This window comes from Oreochromis niloticus, linkage group LG11 (assembly GCF_001858045.2).
Source record: "Oreochromis niloticus isolate F11D_XX linkage group LG11, O_niloticus_UMD_NMBU, whole genome shotgun sequence".
Classification (NCBI taxonomy): Eukaryota; Metazoa; Chordata; class Actinopteri; order Cichliformes; family Cichlidae; genus Oreochromis; species Oreochromis niloticus.
Genome location: NC_031976.2, coordinates 25,885,731 through 25,898,203, shown reverse-complemented (window position 1 = coordinate 25,898,203; position 12,473 = coordinate 25,885,731). Strand labels below are relative to the sequence as shown.

General features: G+C 40.2%; 1 protein-coding gene across 4 annotated transcripts in view; it reads left to right on the top strand.

The window, feature by feature from the left end:
• cadm4 (cell adhesion molecule 4) overlaps window positions 1-12,473 on the top strand; it is a 151,214-nt gene that overhangs the window by 119,269 nt on the left and 19,472 nt on the right. For all 4 annotated transcript variants that reach the window (XM_003450536.5, XM_005455265.4, XM_005455263.3 and 1 more), the window contains exons 3-5: window positions 4,099-4,386; window positions 7,077-7,238; window positions 9,650-9,740. In XM_003450536.5, coding sequence (XP_003450584.2) covers window positions 4,099-4,386; window positions 7,077-7,238; window positions 9,650-9,740 — 541 coding nt within the window. The remainder of the gene's footprint in view (window positions 1-4,098; window positions 4,387-7,076; window positions 7,239-9,649; window positions 9,741-12,473) is intronic.

Sequence of the window (12,473 nt, the reverse complement as noted above, 5' to 3'; positions counted from 1 at the left end):
AAATGAAAGAGAAAATGAGAAAGAAAGAAAAGAATGAGGGAAATGAGAAAAGGTGCTGAGGGTTAAGAAAAACACTGCCACAGAGAGAATAAGGAAAGGGAGGATCAGTTGCTGAAGAAAGACACAGCATTAGGAAGTGCTCCAAAGTCTAGCAAAGCTATAAAGCATTGATGGCTTCCCATAACTAATTTGGCTCCTGTAAGAACAAAAAAAACCTCATTGTGGACATTTTCTGGGAGTGTAAATTACACCTGACTCTGGCTCTCGCCACCTCCACCATTTCTTCCATCACTTGTCTATTGCTCATCTGCCACCCAGATTACAGGCTAAAAAACTAAGACCTTTCTCTGTTGATGCATTCCACACTAGCTGCCCAAACAGAGCTGCTGCACTGTGCAGTGAATTAGACTGCCTGTTTTGCTAGTGAGCAACTAGTCAGGGGTGTTTTTTATGAGATTGTGGGGACAGAGAGCTATAATAGAGCAGTAGAACTAACTAAATGGACCCTTTCTCCGTAGTGGTCCATATCTCTCTTTCTCATCTTATTGCCAACTCTCCTCAGCATGCAAATGAGATAGGACAATCATGGTGAACTTGGACTTGAACAGAAGTCTGACATTTAGTTGCCATTTAGTGCAGAGAGGGGGAAAAAGATTTACCTGTCTGTAGGGAATGGCTCTCTAACAATGCTCTCATTGCCATCCGATGGAGGGGAAATTTTAGGGGTGGGGTGGACAGATTAGTGTGGTGTACCTCCAAGAAAAGTGGACTAACTCCATCGCCCCAGGCCGCTCTCTTAGTCTCCTGTGGATTTCTGTCTTTATATTATTTTTCCCTGCCTGCTGCATTATGTAGTCTATTTTTCTCGTTTTTCTACATCCCTATTTGCTCTCTCTCGCTCACACACTCACACACACACAAGCATGCACGCACTCCCGCAAAGCTAATATCTATACCGTAGTGTCTGTTCTGTGTTGTAAATTGTCCTGCGAGATGGCCAGGCCAAATCCAACACAAAGGAAAGAAGAGAGGGACAGAATAAAATAGAGATGGAACATGAGGGAGGTTTCACAGCCAAGTCAATACAAAGTGAGTCTCAAAGGTATTTATGAGAATCTATGGACATGAAGCCACTGTCAACCACAGACTGTTATTGGTGTTATTTGTCATTATCAGCATTTTTCTCCCTATTGATTGTACTCTTTCTTTGCTAACAAAGGGAAAGTTGTTACATCTTCACTACTCCTCATCCCTCATGTCACTGTCCTTTCTTATTTTTCTCCTTTGTGGATTATATGGTTAGTAATTGTAGCTTATTGGTCTGAGATTCGGGATTGGCTTTAAAATTGTTGCCTTTAATGCCTTTTGTTATTTTCTATTGTTTGAACTACACAGTATGTTATACACAACTGTAGTATTCAGCACGTATCTCTGACTCAAAAGTTTGTGCCTCTGAATTTAATATCTTTCCTAAAATGAAATAAATAGCATAGCATGTTTCAGTTCTTCAGAGAAAGTAAAAACAATAATGATTAAAATCTAATAAGATAAACAATAAAAATGCCAGACGCTAATTAGGCATGGGCTTAGAGAGGAAAAAGCATGCACTTACAAAGAGAGTGAATGAATGCATTCTAGTTAACCAAAGTCCAATCATTGCTTGGGAAAATGAACGACACTCTCCCTCTAAGCTGGAAATGAGTGAACCAAGACATCTGTTATGTTGTATCAATGTGCAGCCTGGAGCTGCTCCACCGAGACTGACTTTGCAAAACTGTTTATGAACTTTTCTATATCAAACCAAGCTTTGGATTTAACAGCACTATCAATTCCCGAGCGGCAAATCAACAGGGGTGCTGTCGCAGCCACAGTGTCTCCCATCTTTTGTCAATTTTTTTTCCTCTGCAAAGCTGTTCATGGGAGTGACATCGCAAACAGAGGGTGAAGAATCTCGTTTCAGAGTTGGTGAGATATAACTGACTGTTTGCTATTACAGAGCAAACTATCATGAGGCCAAGAAGCAACTGATTCCAATGATCAAAATGTCATGTACCTCTGTTGAAGCAGCCTTCAGCTCTCTTGTGCTGTTTGATAGATACTTGCAAAATACTGCAAACAAAATGTAAATGCACTGTATTTTCAAAGATGCACAACAAAAAGGAAATCTTGTTATTTGCAAAGTACTTTCAACCAGACTTGGCCAATTTCATTTAACTACAGAGGCATATCAGAAGTCCACCCCAACCTGTAACTCTGGACCCATAATTTTAATCTTAGCTGTAATAAAAATACAAGCAGTTCCAGCAACCTGTTCTTGCTTGGTCAGTAACAGGCTGCCTCAAAGGCCCTTCAACTATTCGTCCTAATTGCTTTTATTTTGCATTGCTGTACAGGTTCATCCTAGCCTGTCTCAAGACCTCTGAATCTCTGCCCACATAGAAGATATGTGTAGAGTTCCTGAACTGATGCTTATTTCTTGAGCAAAAGTAATGTCCTTTGTCTGTGCCGACCCCTCCCTCCAAAAAATAACAGAAAGTTACCCCAAAACTTGCATCAAGGTTAGATAAGACTGACGCAAATAAGCAGGTTGTTATGTTGTTTGCCATGTCTGACTGAACACTTGCCTGACCACCTGAGGCATACAGAAGCAGACGAGGCGAAGATCCTCAAAAACACTGTCACTGCACAAAAGTCCTGTCAAAAGAATTCTTTCGCTTTAAGCGCAGTTTATGTTGCAATTTCATTCAGTCTGGTTCTCATTGCAAAAACCTGCATTTTGCTGAATAAAAGTCCAGCAGACTCCAAGTTTGTCTGTAGTCTTTTAGTGAGTTTTTTTTTAACTTGTTTTGATACTCAACCCAGTATATTTCACAGACAATCACAGTGCTTTTTGCTTCACCACATCTCCCTGACACCTTTGGTTGCTTATTTCTCAAGTTACGATTTTACCATATTTAGTGTATGAAGAGTTTTTTTGTGTTTTTCAAGATATTAGGCAAAATTGTTTATACACACAGAATGAAGAAAGTATGGAGCTTTTCATTGATCTAGTGTTTCCTTTCAAGCGGCCAATTATCCAAATCTCTTTAATTTAGATATTTAATAGCTTTGGGAGGTTGATTGTGGCCAGATTGTGGCCATTTAAGCTACCCATCACCAGACCCGTTTATTGATTTAGCCAAGTCCACACCAAACTCTTTTACCTGTTGCGCAACCTTTCAGAAGTTGAAACGTCTTTTCAGGTTTCATCAGCTGTCCCGATCACAACAAAGTAGCCAATTAAAGTAGAATAGAGGATCCTAATAACTGACCAGTTGGGACTACTTTGTCACTAACTGATTAGCTCCCTCTTGTGGAGAATTTGCATCCTGCAGAATAAATTACCTTTAGTGGGGACTAGATGTCAGCTTCCTGAAATGCTTTTAAAAATGTAAAATTGACAGATTTACCAAGATGAAAGCCTGCCAAGTAAAATGTATGAAAACGGGATTTGTAAAATATGGTATCTTTAGCAGTCATAGCTTGTGTGTGCATGTTTATGTGTCTGCGAGAATGTAAAAAGATCTACATATGTTTTTTGGCTTTAATTAATAGTGACACAGTGGTTAGATTTTAAATAAATGCTTTACATTATAACTAGCAGTGGTTCCATAGTAGTGTAGTGGATTGCACATTTGCTTAACAAGCGTAAGATTGCCTGATTAGATCCTTGGGAGGAGACACAAATCCCTTTGTGTCAAGAAGGGCATCCGGTTTAAAACCTGCCAAAGAAAACCTGCAGCGCTACCTGTTGTGGTGATCCCACATGACAGGGGCAGCCAAAAGTAGCTTTGTTTCTTATTTCATTATAAATGGTGACTGTCTTTTTTTTTTTATATTTGTTTGCTGACTATTGAACTCACCACCCATCATCTTGTTCTTGAGTTCCTCACCAATTCCACATTTTTGTTCCATGTCATTTTCATCGCCCCTCCCTTTCTTTCCCACCTTTTCACGGTCCTCTTCTCTGTATCCTCAACAATGCCAACTCATGCGGTTTCACTTCCGCGCCACCCTCTTCCCTCTCCTACTCTCTCCTTTGTCTTTGCCCAATTCCAGCCTTGAAGGACGACCGTTTCCAGATGGTGCTCTTCACGCAACGGCTGGTTCGCATCACACTGACCAACGTTAGTGTGTCGGATGAGGGCGGCTACTTCTGCCAGCTATACACGGATTCCACGCACCACCAGGTGGCGACACTCTCGGTCTTGGTTCCCCCAGAGACACCCACCGTGGAGGTGAAGCAGGAGGCTGTGGAGGGCGGTGAGGCGGAACTCACCTGTGTGTCACCACGCAGCAAGCCAGCCGCCACCCTGCGATGGATGCGTAAAGGACGGGAGATAGCAGGTACATGGCTGACAGATGGACTGAAGAATGCTCAGATGATTGTTTGAGATAAATGAGGGAGTTAATTGGATAATAAAGGGCAGGTGAAGTAGAATGGTTGGGTGATATCACAGAATGAGTGCTGAATAAAAGAATGAGTGATTGATCGGTTGATCGGGGACTAGCAGATGGATGTGTTGATAGAAGCAGGTAAAAAATAGATGAATGATAAGTGAGCAGGGAAATGTGAGTCTGGGTTTTGGGGTTGCCAATGTTTATTTCTCTCCAAACCACTTTCTACATTATGATCCACTTTTTTTTGTGCAATATTTATAGGCAACAGTAAAGTTCCAACTGATTAACAGCACTTCTTTTGAGACTGGAACAGTAGTATTCCTTCTATTTCAAGTTAATTGAAGAAATAAATCTGTGTTCATTAAATCAACATCAGCTAAATAATGTAACACTTTTGCCTCTCCGTGTCCACTACAGTGAAAATCTTTTCATTATGAAAACATATACATAGACTTTGTCCGTTCTCTCAAGCTAATCTCTCATGAAAATTAATTTCAGTTGAATTTACTTGCACGTAATCTGACAAGCACACTATTATATTAAACTGCCAGAAGCCTCGCACACTCCTGATTTTCTTCTTTTCCCATGTTATCTCTTTTACAGCTTCGTGAAGACAGTTTTTAATTCAACATCTTCTGACTCTCTCTACTTCTTTGCTGCTGATAAATCTATGAGCCATCCATCAGTCAGATACCCTGATCTATCCTTCGTCTCTAACTCGCTGTCTCCTTTGGGTTCCCTCAGTTAAAGGAGCACTTCGCTCAATAATACATCTGAGAACTATCTTTCCATGGCCCTTCAACCTATTTAACCCCTGAGAAATCATTTTTGGTTTTTTTTTACCCCCACCCATTTTTCTTATTACTTTTCTGTTAAATCAGCATTTGTGTTTGATTTAAATTGCTCAAAAACTTTATCAGTTGACTGAGCAACAACAAAACAGCTCTTGGGGACTTAGTTATGCAAAGCATTTCTCGCTGAGGCTTATTGTTATTATTTTTATTCGGTTTTATCTCCAGTTTTTAATAAATTCAGACAGTATTGTTCAAAAGTACAAACTGGTGTCAGATGTGTTTTGTATTGTTATTAATTCATTCATTTATCTGTAACTTCAGATAGCTCTGCACGGACCAGATTAAATAAAGCGCGATAATCTGTTGTCAGCAGCTTATTGGACATGCACTGAGCAGCGTTTTGCCCTTTTAAACTTCATGTCAGCTGTCATCTCTTTTACCTTCTATTTTTGTCTGACACCGGGTGTCTCTTTCATCCAGTCTCTTCTCTTTTTCTCTGTCAGAACGCACCTGTCACCGTCATTCTGTGTCTTTTCTCCATGTCCTTATGCTTAACTTCTTCACCTTCTTTTAAACCAGTCTCTTTTTTTCCTGTAAGTTTCACCGCTGACAAAGACGTGAGGCTCCTCGGCATAGTTGTTGGCTACACAACACTTTAAGAGTCCAAGAGACAGACAGGGACTGTCCTTTTGCCTCAGTTGTCTTATCTTGTTTCCTAATGCTTCTCTCTCCTCTCTTCTCTTCCCTTCTTTTCTCTCGCCTCCTCTCTTCCACCCATCTCTTTCGGCCCTGAGTTAAACGAACTGTGACACTAAAGGTTAGAAGCAGATCCCAACAGATATCAGAAGCACTCTTTAATTAAGACGCTATCTTCCCGCCGCACCCTTATTCTTGCTCATCTGCACACGCTGGCATCCTCTCAGGCCTCGATTAAGCTCACTTTCATTTGCTTGCCGGCAATAATTGAAAATTCAGTGCAATATAAGTATATTGTATTCTGCCTAAACAAGCACAAACTCCCAATACGTGACCATGTCAAGTCCCGTTAGTTTGCTGCCACTATTCCTCCTCCCTCCTTCTGTCTCTCCTCCTCCTCTCTTCTTGCATCTTTCTTCCACTCTGCATCTGCCTCGCGCTGTTATCATCCTCTTTCATGTCTGCCCCCACCACCCCACCCCTCTCACACACACACACAGACACACACACACACATCAATCATGCTTGTTTTGCTGCCCTCGTTCTCTCTCTGTGCGTCCCTCTCTCCTTTCCTTTTATTCTCTCACCCTGTTCCTTTGACGTCCTTCTCTCTCTCCATGTCTGGCTCAGTTAAAATCTCAATTGGGTTATGCATATTTTCTCTTTTATCCTTCTCTCTCCTCTATCTCTCTCTTTCTTTCGCTCGCACACAGACAAAACATTCAGTTGATTTACTATCGGAAAACAAACTGTGCTGCTGCTCATAATTGCCATGAAATATAGATGCAAATTGCTTTCTATTCTCTCTATCTCTTTTTTGCTCCCTCACCACTCATCCTCCCCTTTACAGGTACCTGGTGATGCTCTAAAAAGCTCATTCATCAGTCCCTTACTTCTTACTCTCTTTCTGCTCAGTTTTTCTATCCCCCCTTTGGTTTCTCATCAAAAAAAGAAAGCAAAATCCCTTCTTCTCCTCCATCTCGCCTTCTCCCTGCAGCTCACAGTCCCCTAACATAGGTGTGATGTCTCAGCAGGGAGAAAGTAAGAACAGGCATATTTTGGCTGCTAAAATATTTCTTGGCCTCCTCACCTGTATTATTTACTTCCATTCTTTCAATCCCCCCTGCTTCCCCTGCCTGTCTCCAGGTGTGGTATCCCTGCAGGACAATGGGAAGACATTCAGTGTGTCCAGCACCATCCGCATCCCGGTAGAAAGGAAAGATGATGGGGCAGCACTGAGTTGTGAGGCATTCCACCCTGCACTTAATGGGCAGAAGAGGATTCGGCATTATCGCCTGGATGTGTATTGTAAGTCCCTTCTCTTCTTTTGTGTGTGTGTGTGTGTGTGTGTGTGTGTGTGCATGTACTTTAGATCCAAACAATTTCTATCCATCTTTCAGACAAATTAAGTAACATAATGTTCATTGCCAAATATTTCAAAACAAACATTATTTCATCTGTATTGCTGTCACTGAAATTGCTACTTCAGGCCTCTTCATTATAGTGTTTTACTTTAATGCCAGCAATAATTTTGTCAGGGTAGCAGCCTCATTTTTCAAACGGTGATATCTCATTTTAGAATGATGCTCATTTATACACCGTCCAGGATTTTAACAGAGTGATATTCAGAACTGCCCTGTATGAGACCTGCACTCATTAAAACCTAATACATACAAATCTTGTCATGCAGGGAGCTGCCAGAAATAGGCCCATGGCCAGGTTAGGCTCCTGGCCTGTTGTTTAAACAGCCAAACAACATCAAGTGAAAGAAATGTGGACTATATTAGTATGTGAAACAATCCCTGCCCTACATTGACTTTGTCTTTTTGTTGCTGGTGTCTTTGCACAAGTTTGTGTGCACTAAATTGTAATGTCCTCTTAAGCGAGGCAAAGCAGGAAAACTACTGAAAGAGATAACTCCCTGGGTTTTTGTATGATATATTTTTATGCCACACTAAATTGTCAGCATTTGTTTGGGTTTTTTTGTTCTTTTTGAAGTCTGTTTCAGTAGAATCAGTGTATAAAATGAGAAAATCAGATGTAAGCTTGTCAAGTTTTTGATGTTTGTTTTTGATGTGAGGAGGAACAAATATTTGCTTTCAGCTCAGTGTTTTGATTTGAAGATATTAATTTGTACTACTCTGTTTGCATGCTGCCTAAGTGAAACCAAAAACTGAAATGGACTAAAATTTGGAAAAAAAAAGAAGGAACTTATTGGAAAATACAGGAAAATCCGTCACAGTAACAAAATCCAGAAGTGACAGGGACTAATCAAAAGCAGCGTGCCGGCAGGACCGAAACAAGGGAAACTCAAATATACAGGGTGTGGTTCTGTTAGCCTAACCACCAGACCTGATTGCAGCCACTCAGGCAAAAGGCAATGCTTCCAATCCCACCAGAGTACACTTTGGAAAAATTCCAAAAACTACTTTTCCCTCAGAATTTCTAAAAATAGTGTTGGGTCTACTTTTTAATGGAAGTCACGTCAAGCAGCGCAGAGCAGATGAGGAGGACAGGAAGTTAGACATGGGGACGGCATAGAGAATCTGGTCAGTTTTCAGAATATAAGACCCCATGCAGACTAAACGCTCCATTTCTGAAATGCTACTGGTGTGCCTTGAAGTCTTGTGATAATGGAGCAAAAGTGTGTCAGAGGCAAGATATCAAAGACATGTACCACATGTATTCCAGGGGTCAGGAACTGAAGGAAAAGGAAACAACAACATAACAAAGTCTGTGGGGAAAACGCACAAACTATACACACCAGGGAAAAGGCTAATAAGACAGGTGACAAGACAGAAAATAATACACAGGGACAGAACAAAACAAAAAACATGTTCCAGCACAAAAATCGTAGCACATTTTTATTTTATTTTATTTTATATATTTTTTTGGAAAAACAAAGATTGTGCAAAGTTCATTTTGTATTTGTTTCATGTGGATCCCTATTTCCTTCTATAGTGGGATTGTCTTGTGGGCAGCAATTGATAAAAGGCGTTATTATAGCTGATAAACTGTGATGAGAATACAAGATAAAGTACATACAGTGTAATCTCTCTTCTCCCCCAATATTAATCTGATGAATTTCAGCAGTCAACCATATTCAGTAACTCCATTAGTTCTATCTTCACTGTTCCTGACAGCTTGATGTGATTGCTTGATCCAACAATATATCATTTTGAATAGTCAAACATTTCCCAGGCATATGTAAATATTTATAGATGTGGATGATTCATATTTAGCGAATATGTTTACATCGGCCTTGTGAGTACAATTAATTTGCCACTTGTATATTAATGTTTGTTGATAGATCAGTCTGGTGAGCTATCAACAAACATTAACATCTCTGCCTGGTTGCTCCTCCAGCCAGAAAACTGGCAATAATGACCAACCGCGAGTGAGGATTTGGCTCCTGATTGTTCTGTTACTGAAGTAAGTGCACTACAGCAGCTGTTGGAGCGGTGGGCTGCTTATGATAACAGGTGTCTAAACCATAGGATTGTCGCACGGTTGCCTTGGAAACAGATGTCAAAGACAATTTTCCTTCCATGTTGTAACTTTTCCCTTTCTGTTCCCTGTCTTTTGTTTCGGATTCTTTTTTCTTTCGTGATTTTTTTCCTGTTCTTGTCTGATTCTTGCATCATTCGGATCGAGAAATGTTTTTTGTTTTCTCTGAAATGCTTACTCATGTCACCCTCCTCCTTTCTCCTTTTCTACAGTTGCACCTACAGTTCGAATTGTTCCTCCTGCTGGCATTTTGCGAGAGGGCGACTCGCTCACCCTCACCTGCTCTGTCACTGGGAATCCTCAGTAAGTCTATGTGTATATGTATGTGTGGTAAACAGCTTGGCATTGGTGTGCTTTACATTAAGAATGTGCAGCTTTTGTCTTGCTTTCCACATTATTTACCAGGACATATTGTGAAGATAATGCATTCATTACAAATGAATTTAGCTTTACTTTTCACAAGATATGTAAAAGTTCTGTTTGACATCTGGTTTCAGGCGCTACTTGTGAAAGTGTTGCAGGCTGTCATAAGAGAGAGATTTTTCCATAATTTTTAAAATGAATTCCAGATGAAGTAATCATAAATTATAAATTGCTTGCCTCGACAAAGCAACGGGTTTTGACAAATCAGTTTAAGGGTACGCAAACATCGTTTGACTGACAAGGGCATGCAGGAGTTTGCAGAGTTCGGTATCAATCCTTACAAATAGAAAATTTAGCAAAATTGAATCGTGTCTAACACAGTTTTGTGGAATTGTTTTGAGCTGCTGCTACAAGAATGACATTTCATTTCTAATATTGCTAGAGATTTGTAAGGCTTGACTTTATCTCTGCCAATCTGTTAGCAGAACTCTGTTTTACACATTTACCCAGACCATTAATTATAGATCATAATTAAATCCCACCAGCTAAATATAGAACGAGCTGCAATTGAATAACAAGCAATCTTGAAGAACTGCAAAAGAGCTGAAGTTACTGTGGCCGCAATAACACAAGAGTATTTATTTGTTTACTTGTTTTCTTTTAATATGTCTCAAAGAACAGAAATATGTGAAAAACATAACAAAGTAAACGTAAATTTTGATGTGTTGAGGGTTCAGAGAAAGCGTTAGCTGTCAACAGTGTCAACAATGAAGTGATAAGGGGTGCTACCAAAACTTTTTGGCCATTTATGGGCTGTAGAGGTAAATTGGGTGCAGTAGGTGATCTGTGACTATCCAACAGAGAGCATCTCTGAAATATATTACTGTTTATTTTCCAAGTAATTACTATCCACTTTCGTTTAAAGAAAAATCTCCTTCTTAATTGCTATTGTGGAAACATCCTTGAATAACCTCTACCTGCTCCAGTGGAGCTTTTCACAACAGAAAACAGGTTTCCTGGACAGCTCCCAAATGTGTGAGCATAAAGCAATTATCACAGAAGGGAGAACATGTGCGCTTAACCAGCATTACTGGTTCTAAAGGAACAAAAAAATCAGTGAGACCTTAGGTACTCTTAATCAGAAAGCTACAACAGTTTCGTTGTTTTTGTCTAATACTTTTTTCACATTCATCTCTTTCTCAATCTTTCTGTAATTTCTCATTATGATCCTTCATTTCCAGGATTCTACTTCAGAAACTTAGTGCAATTATCAAGTACTTTTAATTTCAGCCATCTTTTTGTAGTCTGTGAAATTAATATATTGCATAGACTTATCTTTGTCTTTATCTTTGTACTTTTTTGATACTGTGCTCAGAAATCAACACTATCTAAATATCAATACTTATTATTGACAATATTGGGAAATGGACTGTAAGCCATATTTATCTTCTATTACATGTGTAAATTTACAATATTAAACCACATAATATATTTCTTGCTATGTAAGGACATGTGAACATAGCAGTGTACTTCTGACTTTGATGAAAAGCAGAAGAGTGGTTTCACCTGACATTTACCGTTTGACAGATGGATAAAAACCTGATCCATATTTTATTGCATGAAGGACAAAAAGAAGAGGAGCTTTAGACTGTGCCTGATAGGATATTGGAAGTGTGTAAGGGGATACAAAGAATTCTTTCTAAATGTGGACATGGTATGCACTGTGTGTGAGGTTACCCAAACCCAATCAGCAGTCAACAATTTTAAGATCCGACCTTGAAATGAAGCCTTTTTCTAGAGTGTTGGCAGCCCTTTCGGCACTTTCTAGATGGGTATTGGGGCCTAAGCTCTTAAACCCTCCCCTAGATTGTCTGTCTGTCTGTGGGCATCGGGTCCGCTAAAGCTCCCTAGTAAAGCCCATTGCAGCCAAAGTGTGTGCATGTGTGTTTTTGTGTGTGTCAGTGTGATGAATTTAGTGAAATCCCACAGTTAGGACTGGCTGAGAAGTGTATTGGCTATAGCCCCACTAAAGCTTTGTAACGGCTGGTTGGGGACACTGTGTATGCGTGTGTGTGAGTGTGTATGTGACAGTGAGGGATGGGACTTCAGGCAGCGCTGGACTATGACCCTCATCTCATGCTGGACTGCACACTCATAGACACACACACACTTACACACACATTACAGTGCCCTTGTCACCCTCGCGCTTGCTCCCTGGCCCTGTTAACTGCCTGTTAAGCATTAATTACCAATTATATGCCACTTCCTTTTGGTGAAGGGTACACTCACTGTCTGTCTGTTACTAGGAGGGGAGATTAAGGCAGACAATGTCTTTTCATTTAGCTTGATAGCCTGATTATTTGTGTGTTATCTTTGTAAGGAATTACTCAGAGTAGGAGTGCAAGTTTGTTATTGCAAGAGAGGTAAAACTGTTTGGTTTTTTTTAAAAAACACACATCAGTGTGGAAAGGGAGAAACTGTGTATAGGCATCTATGCTGAACCAAGAAGGTGGTTTAATTAGACTTCCTGAGGGATTAGATCCCAGATGAGTCAGGATTGTAATCTGGCCAGGGTGGCAAGAGCCATGAAACCCTGCCAGACACACACAAAGATTTGGGGGTCTGTAATCCTTGTACCTCCCATCTGCTCTGCCTTCCCAGCCTCATGACCAA